This window comes from Mustela erminea, chromosome 1 (genome assembly GCF_009829155.1).
Source record: "Mustela erminea isolate mMusErm1 chromosome 1, mMusErm1.Pri, whole genome shotgun sequence".
NCBI classification, from domain to species: domain Eukaryota; kingdom Metazoa; phylum Chordata; class Mammalia; order Carnivora; family Mustelidae; genus Mustela; species Mustela erminea.
The window spans coordinates 250,688-273,411 of NC_045614.1; the positions used below are offsets into that span (position 1 = coordinate 250,688).

The 22,724-nt window shown below is 64.8% G+C and overlaps 2 protein-coding genes across 3 annotated transcripts; one reads left to right on the top strand and one right to left on the bottom strand.

Moving 5' to 3' along the window:
• Positions 1 to 8: 8 nt before the first annotated feature.
• On the bottom strand, positions 9 to 12,934 carry POLRMT (RNA polymerase mitochondrial). The gene is made up of 21 exons (XM_032304147.1): positions 12,791 to 12,934; positions 12,169 to 12,267; positions 9,155 to 9,765; positions 6,703 to 6,833; positions 6,400 to 6,592; positions 5,633 to 5,782; positions 5,263 to 5,427; positions 5,004 to 5,174; positions 4,550 to 4,774; positions 3,642 to 4,430; positions 3,178 to 3,300; positions 2,747 to 2,869; positions 2,330 to 2,509; positions 2,077 to 2,163; positions 1,878 to 1,991; positions 1,751 to 1,803; positions 1,568 to 1,666; positions 758 to 830; positions 418 to 509; positions 248 to 324; positions 9 to 166 (listed from the first exon to the last, which is right to left on the bottom strand). The coding sequence occupies exons 1-21, from the start codon at positions 12,876 to 12,878 to the stop codon at positions 117 to 119; spliced, it is 3,693 nt and encodes a 1,230-aa protein (XP_032160038.1). The 5' UTR covers positions 12,879 to 12,934; the 3' UTR covers positions 9 to 116.
• A 5,783-nt stretch (positions 12,935 to 18,717) lies between these two features.
• On the top strand, positions 18,718 to 22,690 carry FGF22 (fibroblast growth factor 22). Of its 2 annotated transcripts, none has more exons than XM_032304236.1 (3): positions 18,718 to 19,002; positions 20,883 to 20,986; positions 21,075 to 22,690. In XM_032304236.1, the coding sequence occupies exons 1-3, from the start codon at positions 18,789 to 18,791 to the stop codon at positions 21,267 to 21,269; spliced, it is 513 nt and encodes a 170-aa protein (XP_032160127.1). In that variant the 5' UTR covers positions 18,718 to 18,788; the 3' UTR covers positions 21,270 to 22,690. The 2 variants fall into 2 exon arrangements, with proteins under 2 accessions (XP_032160127.1, XP_032160119.1); XM_032304228.1 differs by having other exon boundaries at positions 21,098 to 22,690.
• The last annotated feature ends 34 nt before the right edge of the window (positions 22,691 to 22,724 follow it).

Genomic DNA, 22,724 nt, shown 5'->3' on the forward strand with positions numbered 1-22,724 from the left:
ATGCTCGATCCCGCGGGTGACAACAGGGCTTTATTTACACTATGGCACGGGGCAGGCAGCCTGCGTGGTGCCTGGCTGGGGACAGCAGCTGGGGACCTCGCCTGGGGACCACCGCGTCAGCTGAAGAAGTAAGTGGAGTGCTTCACCTGCTCCAGGTCAAAGGCCCCTGCAGAGCAGAGCAGACACCATGGGGCGGGACGGCGGGGGTACCACGCCCAGCGCACGAGCAGGCGGTCCCCGCCCCCACCTGTCTCTGGCACCGATTTCAGCGTGTCCTGCAGCTTGCCCATCCACAGGTTCTTGGAGTGCTTGGGGGACCTGAGCCTGAGGGTGTGGGGGGGGGGCGTGAGGCTGAGCAAGGCAGGGAGGGGTGGTCCCAGCCGCACCAGTCGGGGGGGGGGGGGGGGGGTAGTTCACCTGGTGCTGGAACAGTACTGCTTCACCAGGAACCGGGACAGGTTGTGCAAGATGGGCTGGCTGTGCAGACTGACAAACTGCTCCCGGCATACCTGGGGGGAGGGGAGACCTAGGACCTGGGTGTCGGGGGTGGTGGGGGAGCTAGGGCCTGGGGAGGGGGAGACCTAAGACCTGCGGTGGGGCGGGAAGCAGGGCAGGGCCTGCCAGATCAGGTAAGGCAGGGCTGCCCAAACCCCAAACGATCGCTGCCCTAGGCGGACAGGGGCAGGTGCCGCAGGACAAGGACCATGGGATCGGGGCGCCTGCTGCCACCCTGGGAGACGCGTGTGGGCAGCAGCACCTGGTTCATGACCTCCACATCAGCCGCGTGGGTCCAGAAGCAGTCATGCACAGACACAAAGGTCAGGCCTTTCCTGCCGAGGAGTAAGATCTCCTGTGAGGAACGCAGCCCTTCCTGGTCTACTCCCCAACCTGTTCCTTCCCATACTCACCCCAACCCCTCTCCGCCGATGTGTCCCAGCCCCTGTGTTGTGTCATGCTCAGCACAGGGGCAGAAAGGTCTCCTCTAGGGAGAAAACTCTTGGTCTCATGTCATTCCCTCCACCCGTCCCTAGCCGCCGCTGCTGGTACTGCCCCCTCCCCCCCACTACAGGGCTCCTGTGGTCTGAGAGGGAGTGGACAGAAACAGAACTTATCCCTGAACCCTGGCTCCCTCCTAAGACAACTAGCCACACACCTGCCCTATGGCCATGCTTAGCTACACCCGAGGGGCTCAGGACATACCCAGACGCCTATGCCTCAGCCTATGAGGCCACCCCCCAACACGCTATGCTGCCAGTACTCCCCTGGACGGGGCCACAGGCACTTCTCAGAGCAACCACCCTTCCCTCCTGGGCCCAGCCAGCACCTTCACCATCACGCACTCCACACTGCCTCAGGGCCTTTGCACGTGCTCGCATAGTCCTTTTTTGGGCAGCAGCTCCAGCAACCCCCACGGTCCTCACCTGCTGTAGACCTCCACCCTGGCCCCCCAACCTGCCTTTGCCACTCTGGGCCCCCCCTGCATCCCCCAAACCCTGAACAGGGCCTGCACGCAAGAGACGACAAGCAGAGCGGGGCGGAAGGCGCGCGGCCCCGACGCAGGGCCCACCTGTAGCAGTGGAGGGCCGTGAGCATCATGTGGGAAGAGTCCAGCGAGTGGATGAAGTTGGGGGGGAAGCCGTTCTTCTGCTTCAGTGTGTTAGGCTTCCTGGGGAGGGGAAAGGGCTCAGGCAGGCACCCTGGCCTGGCCCCCACGGCCCCCACCCGGCCCAGCACCCCCGCCGGCACTCACTGGCTGGTGTCCCCGCTCTGGCTGAACGTGAGGCTCTGCATACCACCGGCAATCTGCAGGGTTGGGGGGGAGGGTCAGGCGTCCCACCCTGAGGCAGCGTGGGGGCCGGGGGGGGGGACGCACGTACCAACACCTTGGCGTCCTGGTGGTAGGGCTGGATGACGGGCACGCCCAGGGGTGTGACCCACTGCACGGCCGAGCCCGTGTGGGCGATGAGCCGGGCGCTCTCGGTCAGCCAGTGCTGTGGACGCAGGGCAGGAGGGGCTCAGAGCAGGGCCCAGCCGGGGGCGGCCTGCTGGGCGCGGGGAGGGGCCGGGGCCACACACCTGGATGGCCCGGGTGCCTGAGAACATCTCCTGGAGGCTGTTGAACACCTGGCGTACCAGATAGTGGGACGCCTCCCACACAAACTCCTGCAGGGGTGTAGGGAGGTGATCAGAGCCAGGCCGGCCTCCCCACCCCCGCTGAGGGACCCAGAGGGGCAACAGAACCATCTTCCTCCTTGGGGCTGCTTGGCAGCCAGCGGTTCAGGGGCAGGGGCGGGGGCTGGGGGGCCACGGCGCGCCTGATGCTGTGCACCTGGGGGAAGTCGCTGAGCTCCCGCAGGCGCCTCTCGATCTGCAGGCGGCCCCCGTAGCGGGTGACCCCATACACCACGGTCATCACCGTCTGCTTGACCACCTTGCGGCTGATGAAACCCTCAAGCACTTGGGCCACGCGCACGCCCCGTTTGGCGTCCTGCTTGCGGAACACCTCCACCTGGGCAGACACTGGGGGTCGGTGGGAAGGTGGACAGACCCTGTCTCCCACCCGGCCCGGCAGCCCCACCATGAGATCCGCCCCCCGCAGTTTCCTCATCTGACACCTCCCCCAGGAAGCCCACCCTGACTGCCCACTCAGAGCCCACGGGATCTGCAAATCCGGGCATTCACAGGACAGAGACCCCACATGGGCTTGGAGGAGGAGAACGGGGGGCGGCGGGGCTGCGGGTCCCACCTGTGCGGCCACCCCACTGTACACATCCTGCGGTACATCTGAGGGCAGCAGGTTGACGGAGGCGGCCCCCACGCTGTCGCGGCCCAGGGCGGCGTAGTGCTGTAGGCCGTTACAGGAGCCGTCCTGGGCCGACGGAGAGGGAGGGATCCGTGAGGGTCGGCAGGAGGGACCCCAGGAAAGGAATCACAGCTCCGGGGTTCCCCGGTGCACTGCTCATACCGCCAGTGCGCAGGACCCCACTGCTGAAAGGCAGGGCAACGTGCCCATACGGGGTCCCACCACTGGGCTGGCCATACCCACTGCCCCCCCCCCCCCCCCCGCAGGAACACCAGCCCAAATAAAGTGGGGTCTGCAGAGACTACGTGCCCCCACCATCCAGCCCAGCCCCCCGGGGGCAGGCCCACCCCTCGCTGGGGCGCCCAGCAGCTCACCTGGTGAACCGGGAAGTGAGAGACGTAGGCAGCGGGGTCAGGGGCGCGCACAGCCCGCGCGATCTCCATGCAGCACGCCAGGGCTTGCCAGGGCTCGTCCACGTGCGTCCACCACTTGCGGCCCTGCGGGAGGGCGGAGTGGGGCTCAGGCCAGGCTGGCTGGGGCTGGGAGGCCGAAACAGAGCCCCCAGGGCGGCAGGGGCGACAGGAGTGATGGGCACGCAGGGCGACACCAGAGCAGTCCTGCACTAGCAGCCACGGGACGGGGAAGGGTCTGGAAAAAGGGCTGGCCCGGGCCGGGAGGTGGCAGAGCCACAGAGGGAAAAAGACAGAAAGGACAGAGCCAGGAGCCCGTGCCCAGGGGGCTGGGAAGGAGGGGCCGGGGTGGCCAGCGCACGGCACAGGCCGAGGGAGAAGGAGAGGCAGGCAGCGAGGGCCCCGGCCAGTGCCCTCCACGCCCCTACCGTCATGGGCCGGTCAGCAGAGTCCAGGATGTCCTTCATCACCTCGTCGGCGAAGGCCAGGCGCGCCCGCAGCGACTCGCGCTTCTTGAGCCCCGTGAGGTTGACCAGGTGGACCTTGAGCCAGTCCAGGCCTCGGGCGCCGAGTGGACGGCCCTGGGCAAACTCCAGCAGGGCGCGCGCCAGGTCACTGCCCAGGTGGTGGAAGTGGGGCGGGCAGGGGTAGGTGCGGCCGCGGAAGTCCATGTTGTGCGGCAGCCAGAAGACGCGGTGCCGGAGGTGCTGGGCCAGCGACAGCCGGTACAGGGCGTCGGAGCGCAGGCTGTGCATCTCCCGGGCCACCTTCAGGCAGCGGGCCAGCTCCCGCCGCACCTCGGCCTTCTGGGCAGGTGAGGCGCCGGGCGGCAGGCGGCCATCGGGCGGCCGGGGCGCCTCGGAGGCCGGGGCCGGCACCCCCAGACGCGGGCAGCCCTTGGCGGTGAAGAGCTCCAGCACCAGGTCCAGCACGCGCCCGTTGACCCGCCAGGCGCAGTTGCCTAGCTGGGTGAGGGCGTCCAGGGCACCGTGCAGGTCGGCAGGCGGGCAGCTGTCCAGCAGGCGCTGGTGCTGCACGGTGCCCTCCAGAGAGCGCATGAGCTTGGTGGGGCTCAGGAGGAAAGCACCCGTGTGCGGTGACGTCCAGGGCAGCGGTGGGCACAGCATGGGCACCTCGGCCGCCTCGAAGGTCAGCGTGTGCTCTGCAGCCGTCGCCAGCAGCTCGATGAAGGCCGGGTGTGGCTTCAGGATCCCAATCTGGGGGCGAGGCAGGCGGAGATGGTTCCCAAGGCCCCCCCAGCTCGGAGGACATGCCGCAAGCGGGCAGAGGACCCCACCAGGGCCCCGCAGCCCCCACGCCCTCCCTAGCCACACACCTGGCGGAAGCTGCGGAAGGAGTACACGTGGTAGAGCACGGGAATGAGCGTGCCAGGGCCCTGTGGGGCGGCCACACTGCCAGGCATCCGCACGGCCTCGACCAGCATCTCAGCCAGCTTCTTGCCCAGCTGCACCAGCACAGACAAGGGCCAAGGCTGCTCGTGGGGAGCCTCAGGCGGCCCCAGCGCCTCCCAGTACTGCCGCGGCAGCTGGGGCGCCTCCACCTGGGGTGGAGAGTGTCTCAGGGACTGCGGTGCGGGCCCAGGACAGACCGACCCCCCCAACCGGCGCGAGCACAGGAGCCAATCAGAAAGTGCCAGGGCCCGTGGGGCGGGCAAACCCAGCTGCCCCGGTCGGGGCAGGGACCTGCACACCATGCCTCGGTGTCTGCCCCTGGGGACACGCCGGCGGCCCCCCAACCCCACCCCGGCAGGGACCCCCGCCCAGGCTCACCTGGGTGTCGGAGGCCAGCAGGCGCACGTACTGGTAGTAGCGCTCCTGAAGTGCCTGCAGCCGGCTGCTTCGCTGCTGCCTCCGCACTGCGTGGCGGCCAAACACGCGCATGCCCAGCTGCTGCGCCAGGGACAGCAGGGACTCCCCCTGTGGCGGCAGCACCTGCAGGGCCTGGGGGCGGCACTGTGAGCCCCAGCCGCCCGGTCCCTCAGCCCCCCGCCTGCCCGTGCACCCCGGCCCCACGGTCCGCAGGCCGCACCTGCAGCAACAGCTCGGCAAGCTCCTTCTCCGGAAGCACGCAAAGGAATGGGAAGACGGTGGGGCGGCCGGTGCGGGCAGCACAGACCTCACTGGCCTTCAGGTTCCGCAGCCCCAGGCACAGGGCCTCCACCCACTCGGCACGGAGCTGCTGCAGGGTGTTTCGCTGCGGGGCATGGACGCAGGCATCACCGCCACGGCCTCCAGGCCCTCGGGAGCAAGGGGACCCGACCTTACGGGCACCCGGAAGCAGCGTCCACCCTGCAGCGCCGGGTGGGCACGCGACCGCCCCTGGCTCTGGGGAGGCGGCGCAGACAGCTGCCCCCCGCACCCGCCCTGCCCCGGGGCTGTGACCCTGCCAAGCTCCTCACCGCCCGCAGGACCTCCTCCGTCAGCACCCGGGCCTGCTCCACGGACTCAACAGCCACGGTGGTGGCCATCTCCACGCGCAGCTGCTGCTGGAAAAGGCTCTGCAGCTCCCGCAGGGGCAGGTGCAACTTCGGGTAGGACACGGGGCCTTCCTGCAGGGGCAGAAGGGCAGGCAGGGAGGGGAGGCCTGGGGCCCGGCAGGACCCCACCTGACAACTGCTCAAGCACGAGGCTGCATGGGACAGCCGCGCGGGTCTGAGTGCCCAGCACTGGCTAGCCGCCTTGCGCGGGGGCCGGGACAGCCTGGGAACACAAGGTTCGAGTCCCGGATGTACGTTTTCTCTTTAAACCTGGGGCCGTGGGAACGTGTGACCATCCAGAAATAGATCCGTGAGAACAGCGCAGACAGACACACGGATAGTCACGAACAGAGCCGCAGGGCTCAGACCTGAGCAGACGGAGCCCCGCGGACCGCCGGCTGCTCTCGGCCGCCCGGGCTCAGGACGCTGACCGCTGGCTCTGCCTGGAACGGCACCTCCGGGAAGGAAACCTACACCGGCAAGGCCGGGTCAGGACCTTGCTGAGGGCCAGGAGTTGCCAAGTCTGGCTTGTCTGGCCCCTGAGGAGCAGCGAGGGCAGCGCTGGGATCCAGGTGGCGCTGAGAGTAAGGAAGGAGAGCCCGAGGCCCCCGGGAGACCCCCCAAGGACAGCCCTGGCTCAACCCCCCCACGACACGGCGCCCCGCCTGTCGGCGTCAGGGTCTGCTCACCTTGGCATAGATCTCCCTAAGCAGTGGCGAGGTGTTGACCTGGGGCGGGGGCCGCGGCGGTGGTGGCGGGCTGAACGTGGGCTGGGCCTTGCGCACGGCCCTCAGGACCATGGCCTGCTCCTCTGGGGACAGCGGCACACCGCTGAAGAGCTCCTGTGGCTGCAGCCCGTCCCGGGCCATCTGGTCCAGACACCTGCAGGGGTACACGGTGGGCAAAGACCCGAGGGACGAGGCTCAACACCAGGTGGCCACGGGACTGCAGGAGGGGGTCCAGCCCCCGCAAGGGCTCTGCCGCCCACACACCTCTGGACGGTGCTGGGGTTCTGGTCCAGGCGTCCCAGGCACTGCAGGGCAGCCGCGTAGGACAGCAGGTCTGGGGTGAGGCCAGCATCTTTCACCATAAAGAACACGTACACCAGCTCTTTGAAGGAGCCCTGGGGAGACCAAGTTGGGGTGAGGGTCTGGAAGTGGCTGGCCCACCCCTCGAGACCACTCTCTACAGCCAGCAAGTCAGGCAGGAAAAGGCTCACTGGCCAGGACATCCCCGTGCAGTCCCGGGACACAGCGCCAGCGTGCAGGGAGACCGCGGTGGGGTTGGGGGAGGGGGTTGGGGTCCTAGGGGCCGTGTTCTGTCTCCATCTCCTGCACGGGCATGACTTCAGTCTCACTGAGAGGCTGGATCTACAGAGACGCTGCCCTGCACCCACCGGCTTCCTGTTCTCTCTGCGTCCGCCCGCTCCCGGCTCAGCACACCCACGTCCAGAGCCTCCCTGTGTGCGCGCTGTGGCTCTCCATTCCCCCGACTCCGCGGACACGGGGCACACGGCCTGCCTCCACGTGTGTCCGAGCGGTGGCTAACTCCCCTGCCCCCCCAGGGTTTGGCAGCCCTGCCACGGAGCCCTTCCAGAAGGCGATCCTCCGGCCCTCTTCCGCCCACGGTCCTGCTGCCCTCCTCTGAGGCCCGCTGTCGCTCGTCGGGGGCACAGTGCCAGCCACGGGGCCCCGAGATGCGAGTCCGAACGACCCTGTGAGGGCTGCCCTCCTCGCGGTCCCCAGACACACATGGTCGCTCAGTGGGTCCTCAGCCCTTTAAGGGCTCCGGGGCCACACGTGGCTGGTGCAGACCAGAAAGTTCTACCGGACAGCGCCGGTCTAGAATAAGCACGTCCATCCGGTGTGGACAGAATCTCAGTAGCATCCTCGACACGAAAACATGCACATCTGAAGTTCACATGTTCTCTTGCCCTTGTCCTAAACGCAGGTGGTAGTCAGACCCCTAAATCTGGTCCCTCGGTCTTCCTGAGAATGCAGCAGGGCTCCCTGCTTTACGGATGGGGAGACCAAGGATCAGAGAGGAGCAAGCAGTGCGGGCCACACAGCGCACACGAGGCAGAAACGGGACTCAGACCTGAGTCTGGGTGACAGCCAAGCCCCATCTCAACACGGGCCGTCTGGATGCCATGACTCACGAAGCCAGTGACAGCCGTGACGTCGGCATACAAGGCAGATCAGGGCCTGCAGCGGGCTGACTAGCAACACCCCCAAATTCACATCTACCCAGATCAGAACAGGGGCTGTACCGGGAAACAGGACCTATGCTGACACGACCAGCTGACATGAGGCCACCTGCCTGAGCGTCTCGCTGGTTAGGTGTCTGCGTGACCGCGGAAGCAGACGCTGGAAGGACGCAGGCACAGGCCCAGGACCACAGGCGTCCCCAGGAGCTGGGACAGGCCGGAAGGCCCCTCCCCAGAGCCTCAGGAATGGGGGCAGCCCTGCCCCACTTGGATCTGGGAGTGAAAGTAAATCCCTAGTGCTTGAAGCCGTCAGATGCCGGTCGTCTGTCCCAGGGACCAGGAAGCTGACGCATGGGCTCCTGGCAGGAATGTCCCACTGTAACGGATCTTTGCTGGGGGACCTGGAAGGCTCGTGACCTTGGACGAGAGAACACAGCTCTTCTGTCTTCACTAACTCCCTTAGCCTAGCGCGCTTCCAGGGAATGAGTGGGGGCCAGAAACCACCTGCAACAGTCACGCACGCCCGCCGGGCATCCCCGTGGCATGTCACAGTGCAACGCAGACCTATGGGAGACCGGGGCGCCTGGGCATGCCGCCCAGTCCGTGCGGGAGGCAGGGCACGTCCACCAGCAGCCGACCTCCTCCTCCACCCACCCACCCCCACCGGCTCGCCGCGGCCACACCTCCGTCTTCACAGGACTGTCTCCTTCGTGGGCCTGCACGGTTCCTGCTGGCCAGGAAACAGGGCCGCAGGCGTGGGAGGAGGCGGGGCAGCTGGGCCCTCGCAGGGGCACGGACACAACACTGCCAAACCACCAGAAGAGACAACAGCACCAGGAAAGCAAAGAGAACGTGGAGACACGGGGCCCGGCCAGAGCAGAGCCCGGAGGAAGTCTGCGGCCACAAGCGCCCGTGTTGAAGGAGGAAGGCGTGTGGCAGCCGAAGCTAACCAACCCTCCGGCTCCGGGCAAGGGACCCAGAGTGTCAAAGTCGCAGTGTCGAGGAAGGGGGCGCCAGAAGCGCCGAGCGGTCCGGGAGGAGACGCACTGCAGCACCCACCGGGTCCCCCCCTTCCATGGCTCTTTCCAAGATCTCCGCTGAGGGACACGCGTGTTCTCCGCTCGACAAGCCTGAGAGAACCGCCGAGACGGTAACAAGCAGCCCGAGCCGGGCTGGCATCCAAGGGCCGCCCGGGCCTCGGCCCCGCGGAGACACCTCCCCGGGGGGCCACCGCTCACCTTGCGAGCCCAGCCGAGCATGACGGCGTTGTACATGGCCAGCGTGAGCCGCCGCCGCTGCCGGGCCCGGCTGTGGTGGGTGACCAGCACGTGGTGGGCGAGAGGGAGGTGGCCCGTGAGCAGGCAACACTCCAAGAAGGCCAGGAGCTTCTGCTGCTTGATCTCCAGCTGCATGTCGGCGCCCCTGGCCTCGCGGGCCGGCTTCGCCTCGGGACTCGGCCGCCGCGGGGCCTCCTGCAGCAGCTGCGCCAGCGGCCCCTCCTGGAGGCTCTGCGGAGGCCTGCGCTCCCAGTGCTGCAGGCGGCCAGCCAGCTGGGCGTCCAGCAGGCGGGGCACCACCCGCAGCTCATGCTCACAATCCAGGTCCTGGGCCTGCGGCTGCAGCTTCCCCTCCAGCCACAGCTTCCGCTTCTGCATCGAAGACTTCTCCTTGTTCAGCTTCTGGACCCAGAGGTCGCCGAGGTCCGCGGCAGGGCCCTTGGGCCCTGTCCGGGCCTTCCCAGGGGGCTGGAGGCCCCGGGATGCTGGCAGTCGTCGAGCCACGCCGACCCTCTTCACCGTCACCTCCGACACACCCTCGGCCTGCAGCTGCCGCAGCCGCGCCTCAAGCACTGTGGGGGCAAAGGGCAAGGATGGCAGGGGTCCCCCACTCAAGCCCCAGTCCCCCCAGACCCTGCTCTGCTGGGAGGGGCTGGTCTCACCGGCTCTTGAAGCTTCGGCTTTATGTACTTGATGACAACCTGCGTCTGCCCATTTTCGGGCACACACCCCCCCCCAACCACCTGCCCAGCACCTGTGTCTGCAGGCTCCCGGTGTCCCCCCCAAAGGCTGCTCCTCCACATCTGTCACTGGCAGAACTGTCCTTGCCGGTGCCCAGCCGGAGAGTCATCTGGGCCCCTCTCCCTCCACAGCCTGTCAGCACACCCTCAGGGGTATGCCTCTGCCTTCACGATCTTCCAGGAGCCGGGATGCCCCCTGCCCGCCCCTCTCACTCCCCCACATGCTGATCACTCCAGACAGCCACTGCGACCTCAGGGCCTTTGCACACACTATTCCTGATGGGTGTGGGTATGTGGTGGGGGACGAGGTGGCCCTGAGTTTCCTCGGAGCCACGGTTCAGCTGCTAGCCCTGTGCCACGCTGACTTTACAGATCACGGGGTCCCCAGCAGACCAACGCACGACCCGGTTCGAGGTCTTTCTGCTTGAGACATCTCATTTCACATACGTGTTGAGTCATTAACACTGAGCCCACAGCCAACAACACTGCGACTCACTCCTGCACAACCACCTACAACTTAGAACACTAGAAAGCACCACTACACTTGGGGCCATGTTAAACAGGAAAATCACCAACAAAAGTCCAAAAATGAAAAAAAGGGGCACCTCGCTGGCTCAGTGAGTTCAGAGTCTGACTCTTGATTTCGGCTCAGTTAGGGTTAGGGTCGTGGTCTTGAGATTGAGCCCCAAATCACAGGAGCTGTGCTCAGCATGGAGCCTGCTTGAGACGTGCTCTTTCTCTCTCTGCCCCTCCCCACCGCTCCCGAGCCCTCCCTCTAAAAAACAAATTCAGATTTAAATGAAAAACAACCACCATGTGGCACTAAACATACCTCGTACCCCGGAAGGGACACTTGCTTACAGCGTGCGTGAAACAGGACAGCCTGTCACTGGCTCACCGGCTGGGGGCAGACGTGTGTGTCTGCAGGCAGCTACGTGAGCGCCGGAGTCCTGATCTCAGGGTTACACGGGAACTTTGCAAATATTACTTCCGAGAGACTGGACCTGCCCGTGCCCCTCCCACTGGACGCCAGCTGACAGGAGAGCTGGCCTCACACAGCAGGGGCTCAACAGAAGTTTGCTGAGATACAGTGGAAAGACAGTGTGACTTTGGTCCTTAAGAGTGCACCAACACGCAGACAGGAATTTCAGAGTACACACGTGGAGACCCCCACCCTGGAGCAGGGCCATCGGCACGGGCTTTCTCCCGGAGGCAACAACATCAGAGCCGACCTGGTGGCCAGAGCTCCTTCTGGCTGCGAAGGCAGGAAAGGCCACAAGGATCTGTGCCCTCGGGGGGGTGGGGGCGAGGGGTCTAGTCCATGTGAGAGGCAAGTTGAGAGTTTTAGACTGGAGAATGAAATAACGTGACTCAGGGTCCCAGAACCTTCCTACGATAACGGCACCTGGGCTTTGCTTTACAATAATTAGGTGGTGGGTGAGAAAGTTGCGAACGGCGGTACTCCCGTCTGCGTGTTTGGAATTTCCTGAAATAAAGTCTTCCTGTTTAGAGGCTCCCCCACCCCACCCCCGGCTGCTGGAGGGGAAGCAGGACGTGCTAGACATGGTCTGGGAGACACATGCTCCCTCCCTCTGGAGGTGCCAGGACTGCACTGTCCTTTTTATTTTATTTTTTTTTTTCAAGATTTTTTATTTATTTATTTGACAGACAGAGATCACAGGTTGGCAGAGAGGCAGGCAGAGAGAGAGGGAAGCAGGCTCCCCGCTGAGCAGAGAGCCTGATGCGGGACTCGATCCCAGGACCCTGAGATCATGACCTGAGCCGAAGGCAGCAGCTTCGCCCGCTGAGCCCCCAGGCCCCGGGACTGCACTGTCCTTCCCAGGTTGTGAGGATGGGAGGACCCCGACTGGGGCCCTGCAGATGCCCAAGCCCAGGAAGCCAGGCCCAGGTGCATGGGTCAGTTCAGGGATCGAATCCCCGCTCTGCGTGAACAGCTGGGCGCAGCCTTGGCCCAGCCTCTCCAGCCTCAATTTTGGGCCTCAGCTATCTTACCTGGAAAGCAGGGGCGCCTGCTGGGTTTGGGGTAGGGGAGCCCTAAGCGAGCCTCTTGGCATCTTCCTCACCGGACGAGGTCAGTTGCTCTATCCTACAGCAGGCCGGTCCCTTCTCACGGGCTCAGGGGGAGGAGCTGGGGAGGCAACCCCGGCGGAGTGGCCCATGCAGGGGGCATTGGGGAGGGGCTTCAGGCGCCAAGCCTTGGGGGTCTGGGCTCACCCTCCAGCAGCTCCGCGTGGCCCCAGTCCTTCCGGCGGTCTTGCTCACAAGGACGAGCCGAGGAGCTCCTTCTGCTGCCCCAGACAGCACTGAAGGCCCCTGTGGGGGACAAAGAGAGGCTGGGGGCGGCAGAAGGAAGCCCGCCGCCTGGGGGGCGCTGGGAGGTCCTCGAACGGAAGGAAACCCAGGATCCGGGGGGCAAAAGAGCTCTAAGCGCAGTGGAAACCGTCAGCGGTCACGGCCTCGCACTGCCAAGAAACCAAGAGGGCGAAGGTGAAGGGGACCGCAGGGCAAGGAAAATCTGGCCGTGGGACCGAAGACAACGGGCTCCTCCAACTACAGGTGCAGGGAGTTCAAAGGTCACGGGCCCTAAATCCCAAATCAGGAGTCCAGGGACTCCAAAAGAAACAGGACCCCAACGTCAAAGCGCTCCGCCGACCCCCGTCCGCACGGTGGCCCAAGGGCGGGTGAAAGCGGAGTCCCCAAAACCAGAACCCCACAGGGCAAGGGGCAAGGGTAGGGGGTGGCTGGGTCCCGACGGCCTAGAAGCCGAAGGTCACGGCCGCGGGGACGGGGCAGTGGCGGCGGCCACGGCTTCGCTCCCGGGCCTCCCCCGCGTTACCTTCCTCCGCCATGGGGCCGGGGCAGCCCGCCGGCCACAGGGCTCTCCGGAGACCGGACGCGCCGTAGCCCCAGCGCAGCGCCGACATGCCGCACACCGCCCAACGCGTCGCCCGCGCCGCATGCACTGCGCCTGCGCCGCCCGCGCCTGCCGGGAGTTGTAGTTCTGCCTCCTACGGCGGCTGCGAAGGGACCGCGCAGCGGGAGAAGGCTGCCGGAACCACAATTCCCAGGGAGAAGCGGGGCTCCGGAGGCTCGGAGGCATGCGCCGAAGGAGCCCTCTAATTGGCTCTTCCCTCTGCCACGGAGGGGCGGGACGAAGCCGTTGCTTGGGTACCCGCGTGGCTCGGAGGGGGTGTGTGTGTGTGTCTCGGGTGTGTGTGTGTGTATCTCGGGGGGGGTGTGTGTCTCGGGGTGTGTGTGTGTCTCGGGGGTGTGTGTGTCTCGGGTGTGTGTGTGTGTATCTCGGGGGGTGTGTGTGTCTCGGGGTGTGTGTGTGTCTCGGGGTGTGTGTGTGTGTGTGTGTCTCGGGGGGTGTGTGAGTCTCGGGGTGTGTGTGTGTGTGTGTGTCTCGGGGGGGTGTGTGTGTCTCGGGGGTGTGTGTGAGACACGGGGGTGGGGTGAGGGGTGTGTGTGTTTCGGAGCAATGGTCGCCGCATTATTAGGACGGCGTTCTGCAATTTCGGCAGCGATTCCTGTTGCGATTTTCAGTGCCCCAGTGTCGACCGTGGGGCGGGAGCTGCGTATCCAGGAGGGCCCCAAACCAGGGGCATCGCCCTCGGCCACTCCCTCCAGGCTCAGGCTCCCCCCCAGTCAGCTCCCAGACTCCGGCGGGCACCTAGAGCGCACGAACCTCCCGGTTTGAATGGATGACGAATGGGATGAGATAATCCGCGGAGCCTGGAGCTTCCCAGCCCCCGCCTTGAGAGCGACCCCACTCCGGCGTGAGAATCAGACCAGGAGGGCACTGGGGAGACCGAGGCCAGGAAGGGCACATCCGCGGGCATGGGAAGGACGGGAAGACCACTCTGGGGTAGCTGTGTTCCAGGCAGCGTTCCCAGCAAGTGCAAAGGCCCTGAGGCAGAGTCAGGTGTGGGCAGCTGGAGGAACTTGAGCAGAGTCTGAGTTAGGGACAGGAAGCAGAGACAGAGCTGGAGAGGCCCTCTGGCCAGACCATGGCGGACCTCAGGGACCAGGGCTCATGCTGCCGCCTGCCCTCAGATACTCAAACTTGGTTACCGCATCAGCCCAGAGTAGAAGCTGGACCTGTGCTCTGGGAGGGCCAGCCTCCTGGGCCCGGGGCCTCTTGACAGCACATTCCAGACGCAGCTGCCCACGCGGGCTTGCGCGTTATGATTCCACCGGCTGGGAATGTCTTCAACAGACAGCAGCGTCCTCACGAACCTGCCCCAGCCCACTCCAAGATGCCCTGGGGGCCTCGGCCTCAGATCTGACTCACACCTGGGAGTGCCTGCCTGGCCTGGGGGCTGAATCTGTTGGAGCCGGTCTCCCAAGACCTAGAGACACCCCCTTGACACCCCCCTGCCCCCAGAGAGCCAGGAACCGGGGCTGAGCGGTCTCCGTTCCATCTTCTGTTCTTTGGGACATCAGATGCCCTCAACTGGTATTTCCCCAAGGGCTGGGTTCTGGGAACAAGGAGTGAGGAAGTTACTCTTTCTGCTCCCGCTCGACCATGGCAGGTGTCACTCCGCACCTGCCTGGTTCTGACTGCCGCCTCAGCTCTCTGCCCGCGAAGCTGTGGTCTGAGGGTCTGTCCCACGGCTCTCTCCTCGCCGCGTCTCCTGTTACGGCTTAAGTCAGTGCACGGCTCTGGTGTTCCACTCCTCATGGTGAGATCACGTTTCCTTGTAAAACGTAAGCAAGAAAAATGGGAAGAACACACAAGACCCGTGGACAGAGGTATGCCTGCATGGGAAGCAGAGCGTCAGAGGGTGGGGTTCGGAGGACACCAAGCGTCGGAGGGTGGGGTTCGGGGGACACCGAGCGTCGGAGGGTGGGGTTCGGGGCACACCGAGCGTCGGAGGGTGGGGTTCGGGGGACACCGAGCGTCGGAGGGTGGGGTTCGGGGCACACCGAGCGTCGGAGGGTGGGGTTCGGGGGACACCGAGCGTCGGAGGGTGGGGTTCGGGGGACACCGAGCGTCGGAGGGTGGGGTTCGGGGACACCGAGCGTCGGAGGGTGGGGTTCAGGGGACACCGAGTTGCAGGAGCCGTTTGCTTCTCTTGGGTTCTCACCCAAAACGTTTGGTCCAATTCTTGCCCAGAGATGTTCCCACGAACCTGGGCCGGGCCCGTGCCGAGAAAGCCAAGGATCTCTAGAGGGAAGGAGAGGCTGTCGGATCCCTGGGATTGCCTGTAGTCAGCCACACAAAACGGGGCGCCTGGCTGGCACGGTCGCTTTCCGCTCAGGTTGTGATCTCAGGGTCGTGAGATCGAGCCCCACGTCGAACGAGGCCCCGCTCCGTGTGGAGTCCGCTTGAGATCTCTCTCTCCCCCTGCCTGCTCTCTCTCTCTAAAAATATATAAGTAAATCTTAAAAAAAGAACACAAAACTGAATTACCACACACCTAGTGCCTTCAACAACGGGAACGTATTCTTCCATTTCTGGAAACCAACCCGGCAGACACCCAACCTCGGTGTCCGCTGAAATCAAGGGCTTGCCCGGCCGCGCTCCCACTAGAAGCTCCAGGCGCAGGGTCATTCCCGCCACCTCCAGCTTCGGGGGCTCCAGGCACCCCTCGGCTGTGGCTGCACTCCTCTGGTCCCCGCCTCCGTGGTCACGTGGCCTCCGCTGTGTCCGTGTCAAATCTCCCTGTGTTTCTCTCTTAAAAGACACTTGTGACAGTACTTGGGGCCTGCTAGGATGGTTTCCTCATGGGGTGATCTGAATTTATTTATTTATTTATTTATTAAAGATTTTATTTATTTATTTGACAGACAGAGGTCACAAGCAGGCAGAGAGGCAGGCAGAGAGAGGGGGAAGCAGGCCCCCGGCTCAGCAGAGAGCCTGATGCAGGGCTCGATCCCAGGACCCTGGGATCATGACCTGAGCTGAAGGCAGAGGCTTTAACACACTGAGCCACCCCGGCGCCCCAGGGTGATCTGAATTTAATTGTACCCATAAGACTCCCGATGAGGTGGATTCTAGGATGAGAATATGGGCCGGTCTCCGAGGGCCATTCTTCAGCTGATCTCAGACTAGCCTGTGTTTGTGACGAGGGAGAAGTTAAGGTGTCATGGGGACAGCAAGAGCCGTCTGGGCACGGGTGGGGGATTGGATCATAGGCTGGTCACCCCGCAGGAGACACGTCCACGTGTTTGGAGATGGGGTGGCAGTGGCTAGGGGGCTTGTTCTCAAATAGCCACTTACATAAAATGGTTGCACCTGTGCGTTTCTCGAGGTGTGACGTCACACTGCACGTGTCAGGAATACAGCTTGATGTTCGCGCCCAGCCCCCGGCACCCGTCACAGCCCCATCGCTGGCTGGCAGCGTGATGCCCCTCATCCTGATGCCTCACGCCAAATTTGGTTTTGCCCATTGAGAACTGCAACAGAAACGACCTCCTGGGTGAGACTCGTGCACGCTGTTGTTTCCGGGGCACAGTTGTCGCACTGTTTACTCAGCCTCCTGCTGACGAAGAGCAAAACGGATGGAGCCGAGGACGCAGGTGCAAGGTACTCGCAGGGACACCACTTTGCCCCCATTGCAATGGCTGTCAGCCAAGACAGTGGGCGCTCACCAGCATCTGGGGACAGCAGACGTCGGAACACCGGCACCTTGCTGGTGGGAGGTGGCTGGGGCAGCCGCCTTGGGAAACAGTCGAGATCACATGGCCCAGCAGCTCTGCTCCTATACGTATACACGAGAAGGGTGAAGACACACATGCACAGAAAAACCTGTACAGCCAGGTCCGGGGCAACACCGTCCACAGCAGCCAGAATAGTGTCCGTCGGCAGAACGTTACAGACAACGCTTCCCCCACATGCCGGAGCATCTCCGGCTCCAGTAGGAGCGAGGCCCCCATGTGCCGCCCCGGGGACAGACCGGAGCCCACGGTGCGCAGGGAGGCAACCAGACACACGAGGCCACACAGGGCGTGAGTCCATGCGTGTGACAAGGCCAGACCAGGCTCCTCCACGGACGGGAAGGGAGCTCACAAGGGCCGGGGGCTGGGGAGTGATGGTTGATGGGATGGTGTTTCCTTTGGGGTGATGGAATGTTCGGGAACTAGATAGAGGTGACCGCTGACAGCCCTGTCCTGAAAACACTGAGTTGTACACTTGCATGGGTGAAATGTGTGGTATGTGAATTTTATTTCAATGAAGCTGTTATTAAATTCCAACAACTCCTGGGGCAGGACAGCTTCCTGGGCGTCCCTGGGCGTGGGTCCCACCCCCATCACACAGATCGCCGAAGATTGTCCTCCTGGAGGGCAGGGTGGGGACACTCGAGGATGGGAAGACCGAGTTTCTGGCTGGTGGGAATCAGGATGTTGTTCCAAGTCTGTGCGTTGCGCCCTCTGCCCAGTGCTGCTGTGGATTACCTCATTCCGTCCCTCCTGCCTTCTCACCGGGCCCATTTTCCAGACGTGTCACTGAGGCTTGGGGAGGTGACACAGATACGCAGGATCCCTCGGGGTTGGTTGCAGGGCTCTGGGGACACCCTCTCCCATCTCAGTCCTGGGGTCCTGCGGCTCGGGCACACCCCATGCATGGCGTTCCTGGGACCAGAAAGAAGGATCAGGGAATCCCCAGAGCCACTAGGAAGACTTCCTGGCTTCTGGTGAGACCGGCTACCCCTCCTGCACCCCACTGGGCCAGGCTTGTCACCTTGTCTTCGCCCAGGTGCTCTTAAAAGGTGCCACCTGGGGCCCTGCCAGTAGAACTGGACCTAGCGGAGCAGAGGGGCAGGGACTCAAGTCCTGGGATGTGGCCTGTGTGGGGCCTTGGGGAAGGTGCTGACCCCCTCGGGCCTCCGTTCTGCACCTATCAATGATGTCTCTGGACTCTGAGTCCATGGGGGTTCACTGCTCCTGTCAGGATCCAGGACACGGAGTGGCTCCCTGTGGGGCTTGGGTGTGTCTGTAAATGACAAGCAGGTATGGCTGGAAAGGGGGCCACCCTCGTCTGACATGCAGGTCTGGAGGACCATGGGGACAGGATGCTGGTGCCCCAGTCATCGTCCATGCCCTGCCGGCTGGCCACAGACATGCACACATGCGGGTCCGCCGTCAGCCCCCCTCTCGCCTCAGCACCCCGTCGCTGCCCCCCGGAACGCGGGTGTGCACCACAGTCCCTCGACCCACACGGCCGCCCGTGCCCCGCCCTCAGGGAAGACCCTGAGGGCCTGCCTCCTGGGGAGCAGACAAGGGCCCCGAGGCATGCCCAGGGCAGAGGCCTGGCTGGCGCAGACGCGCAGGCCAGAGCCGCCCACGCGCTGGTCTCGGGCTGCTCCCGGTCCCCCTGCCCAGCGCCTGTCCCTCACAGACCCTCGCAGCCTTTCCCCGCGTCTCTCCCTGGAGCTGTGTCTCTGTCTCCCTCCGTGTCCCTGCGGGCCCGCCTCTCTCACACCCACACCCCCGCAGCCCCTGCAGGCTAAGCCGGTGACTCACGGACACGCACTGCCCTCCCCGCCCCGCAAGACAAACACGCGCGGAGGCAGGCGAGTTTTCGCGAATGGGCCCCGCCCCGCATCCTGGCCCCGCCCAGTCGCGTCGTCGCCCCGCCCCCGAGGCGCTGAGCCCGCCCGGCGCCCCGCCCACCGGCCTGCCGCCGCCTCTCCACTGGTCGGCTCCTGGCCCACGGCCCCACCCTGTCTCCCCTGACCCGCCCCCCTGCGGTGCAGGCCCCGCCCCCTGACTCCCTATTGGCCCGCGCGGGCTGGCCCGGCAGAGGCGCCCCGCCCCCGCCCCGGCGATGGCCGAGCCGCGGACGCGCCGCGGGGAGGCAGAGCCGGCGGCGATCGGGGCGCGGGGCGATGCGCGGCCGCCTGTGGCTGGGCCTGGTGTGGCTGCTGCTGGCACGGGCGCCCGGCGCCGCGGGGACCCCGGGCAGTCCGCGGAGACCACGCAGCTACCCGCACCTGGAGGGCGACGTGCGCTGGCGGCGCCTCTTCTCCTCCACGCACTTCTTCCTGCGCGTGGACACCAGCGGCCGCGTGCAGGGCACCCGCTGGCGTCACGGCGCCGACAGTGAGTTCGGGGAGGGGTGCGGGGCAGACAGGCCGGCGGGAAGGACAGGGGCAGCAGCGGTGGTAAGGACCAGCAGGGCCCTCTGTCCCGTAGGGGTGTGTGGCGGCTGCTGGGGCCTCAGTTTCCCCATCTGTGCAGTGGGCCAACGCCCGCGCTGAGAGGGCTGGGCAGTTGAGGTAGGCGTCGCAGAGGAAGCTCCCAGCCCTGGCCCTGCTCCGCGGCACAGTAGCTGAGGCTGGGATCCCTGGGTCCCTTTACAGGGGGGAGATGGCGGCTCCTGGAAGCCCCCCACCCCAGGTCCCGGCTGCATAAAGAAGTGGAAGCAGAGCTAGGGTCTGAGCCCTGGACTCCCCACACTGCACAGCCAAACTCAGAACTTGCTGGAGTGAGGGACCCCTGTCTTTCTTCCCACACATCATTGTGGTAGATGAGGGACAGAAAGGGAAAATGACCTGCCCAAGGGTCACATTGCTAGGGTCAGGGTGGGGGTGTTGCTGGGGCTCCTTAATGCCCAGAACTGTCCCTGATGCCCTGCCCAGCAAACAGTAGGCGCTCAATAAGTGTGTAATGTAGGAGGCAAGAGGAGGCACGGGGGCAAAGGGGAAGGAGGAGCCCGGGGATTGCCGGGGATCTAGAGCCTCCGTGACCCTGCAGCCGTGTCTTGGTCTGCCCAGAGCTCTGAGGCCCGGGCTGGGGATGGCTAATCACTGGCCACTACCTGAATCACCACCATTAGGGCAGGTAATCACCCCCTGCCCTTCCATCTGCTTTCATTGGGCACCCAAGGCTTTCATTAGGCTCACCGGACAAGGACAATGACAAGGGGACTGGCTGGGCCAGTCCATCGGTGGTGGGCACAGACAGGCAGGGTGTCTTCAGGCTGGGTGTGGGGCCTGGATCTTAGGTGGGTTGGGACAGTCACTGCTTCTCTCTGAGCCTCGGTTTCCCCATCTGGGCAGCAATAGTGGTGACATGGTTGACAGCTCTGTGGAGGGAGGCTCTTGGAGCTTTTCTCTTTCTTTAATTCTGTGGGTATTGATTGGGTACCTATTGTAAACTGTAGTGGGCAGAAGGGGCACATAGGAGCGACCAGGACAGCCCACCGTCATGGGGCTCCCACAGCAGTGGGTAAAGTGAATGATTGATGCAGTAATTTCACGGGTGGCTATGTAGGGAGCAAAGAAAATGAAAACAGGGTGATGTACAGGGGATGACGGACGGGCAGCTTTACCGGAGAAGTCTGGGCGCTCTCCAAGGAGGTGGGCTTGAGTTGACTCTCATGTAGAGAGAAGGAGCTGGGTGCCTGCTAGGAGAGAGAGCAGGTACAGAGGCCCCATGTGACATGAGGTGAGCTCCCCATCACCTTAGGCATCCAAGTCCAGACTGAAGACCAGAGGGCGAGGCCTGAGCTCCAGAATAGGCCTGGTCATCCCCTGGGTCAGCCTCGCTGGACCACTCCAAGTGGGCAAGTCTTCTCCAGGGTCTCCCATCTGCCACTTCCCAGGCCTCAGGGTCCCTCTCTGGGAAGCAGGCACATTGGCCCCTCCCACCTGGGGTTGTGGGGTGCAGAGATTGGCATACGGTTGGGGCTCCTGCAGTGGCAGTGACCACCATGGAGCTGATCATCACCCCGAGCCCCCCCCACCGCAGTGCCCGTCCTGCTTCAGGCCTTTACACTGGCTTCCGTGTTCTTCTCGCCCCTCCCACCCCCACCCTGAGGTGCTCCTGGCAGGGCCTGTGTGCCCCCTGTGTCAGCACACCCAGCACAAGGCCAAGCTCACGGCAGGGGCTGGGTGAATGCATGAGCGCCAGTGGGAGCGTGCGGGTGAATGGACGGTGGGCTGCCGGCCCTGAGCCCTGCCCCACCCCCCCACCCCCAGGCATCATTGAGATCCGCTCCATCCGCGTGGGCGTCGTGGTCCTCAAGGCTGTGCACACGGGCTTCTACGTGGCCATGAACCGCAGGGGCCGCCTCTACGGGTCGGTGAGTGCAGCGTGAGGGGTGTCTGGTGGGCGGGTGTTGGGGGGAGCAGAGGGTCCCGGGCCCGCCTCACATGCCCGACCCCCCGAAGCGGGTCTACACTGCCCACTGCAGGTTCCAGGAGCGCATCGAGGAGAACGGCTACAACACCTATGCCTCGCTCCGCTGGCGTCACCGTGGCCGGCCCATGTTCCTGGCACTGGATGGGCAGGGGGCCCCACGGCATGGCGGCCGGACACAGCGGCACCACCTGTCCACCCACTTCCTGCCTGTCCTGGTCTCCTGAGACCCCGGGTCTGCAGGATGCCTGAGCTGCACGGCCACGGACCTGGGGCCGGTGAGGTCCAGGCCGTGGCCAAGTCGGTCTGATCACTCATCTTCTCCCCAAACATTCATGGAGTGTGGGCTATGTGCCAGGCTGGGGGCACTGCAGGTCCCCACGGACACGACCTGACCCCCAGGAGTGCCTGAGTGGGGGGAAGGTGGACACTGAGCTGAGCAGAGGCCACAGGTGTCCAGTCACAAGCTGGGCCACAGAGGCCCATGAAGGACATGGCCATGTGTCACCAGAAGGGCTGGGACACGGCCTAGGCAAAGGCTCTGTGATGGGAGCCCACTGGGGTGTCTGAGGGAGGTAGGTTGGGAGAGGCTCGGGCAGAGCAAGGTCTGAAGGCTGGGGGAGAGAGGGCGGCATGGACATGCCACAGGGTGACAGGTCCCTGTCCTCGTCCCGGGAGCTGGGACATGTCCCCTCCCACGGCAGAGGGGACCTTGTCAGGGCCCCAATGTGGGGGTGACTGACCCTGGGCTCCCGAGGGCACCCGGCGTCCTCATCAGGTCCTCACGAGAGGGAGGCAGAGGGCGGGGGTCCCGGAGACGGGCAGACCCGGTGCTGCTGGCGGGAAGGATGGAGGGGGCCGCGGGCCAGGCAAGGGCAGGAGCCGGGTCTCCCTGGGGCCCGGGGGAAAGAGGATGAGCCTTCCTTGCTGTATTTCTGAGCCTAGAACTGTCAGGGAATCGGTGTGTGGTGGTCACAGGGCATAGAATGAACACAGAAGCACACGCACACGCACACGCACACGCGCAGTCTGAAGCTGCTTCAAGGGCAGCCGCGGCCAGGGTCCCCCGCTCCTGTGGTCGGGGAGTTGGGGAGGGCACGTGCAGGCCACAGGGGCTCCGTGCCTGCATCCTCCAGGGGCGGCCGTGCCTGCTGCCCTCCCAGCACCCCTGAGTCCTCACCCCCAGGCTGAGCCCTAGCAGACAGAAGAGGGGCAGAGGGAAGAGCCCAGGTTCAAAGCCCAGCTCTGCAGCCTTCGGCCTGGTGGGTCCGCTCAGGTGTCACACCCCGGGCGGCAGTCCCTGGGCGGGCTTCAGGCGCCCACCCTCTCAGCAGCCACCTTCCACTTAAAACACGGAGAGTGAGGCCGGGGAGCAGGTGCCTGCCGGCCGGGCCGTGCTGACCAGAGGATGCTCGCCGCGGGCAGGGGCAGCCGGGCTGGGGAGGCGCTGGTCCCCGGCGGCTGGGTCTACCCTCAGGGAAGCTCTGTCGTCTTCCGGCGGGGGGGCTGCTGGCGAGCTCCTGGGTTGGGGTCCGCAGCCGGCAGAAGCGCCACAGCTCAGCCCGCTCCCAGCGCCCGCGCAAAAGGAAAACACGAACCACCTGCTTCTCTTTCTAAGTAGGTGTATTTTTAAATAGCTTTCAAGATACACATATTTTTTTCCTTTAAAAAACGTCTGTCGG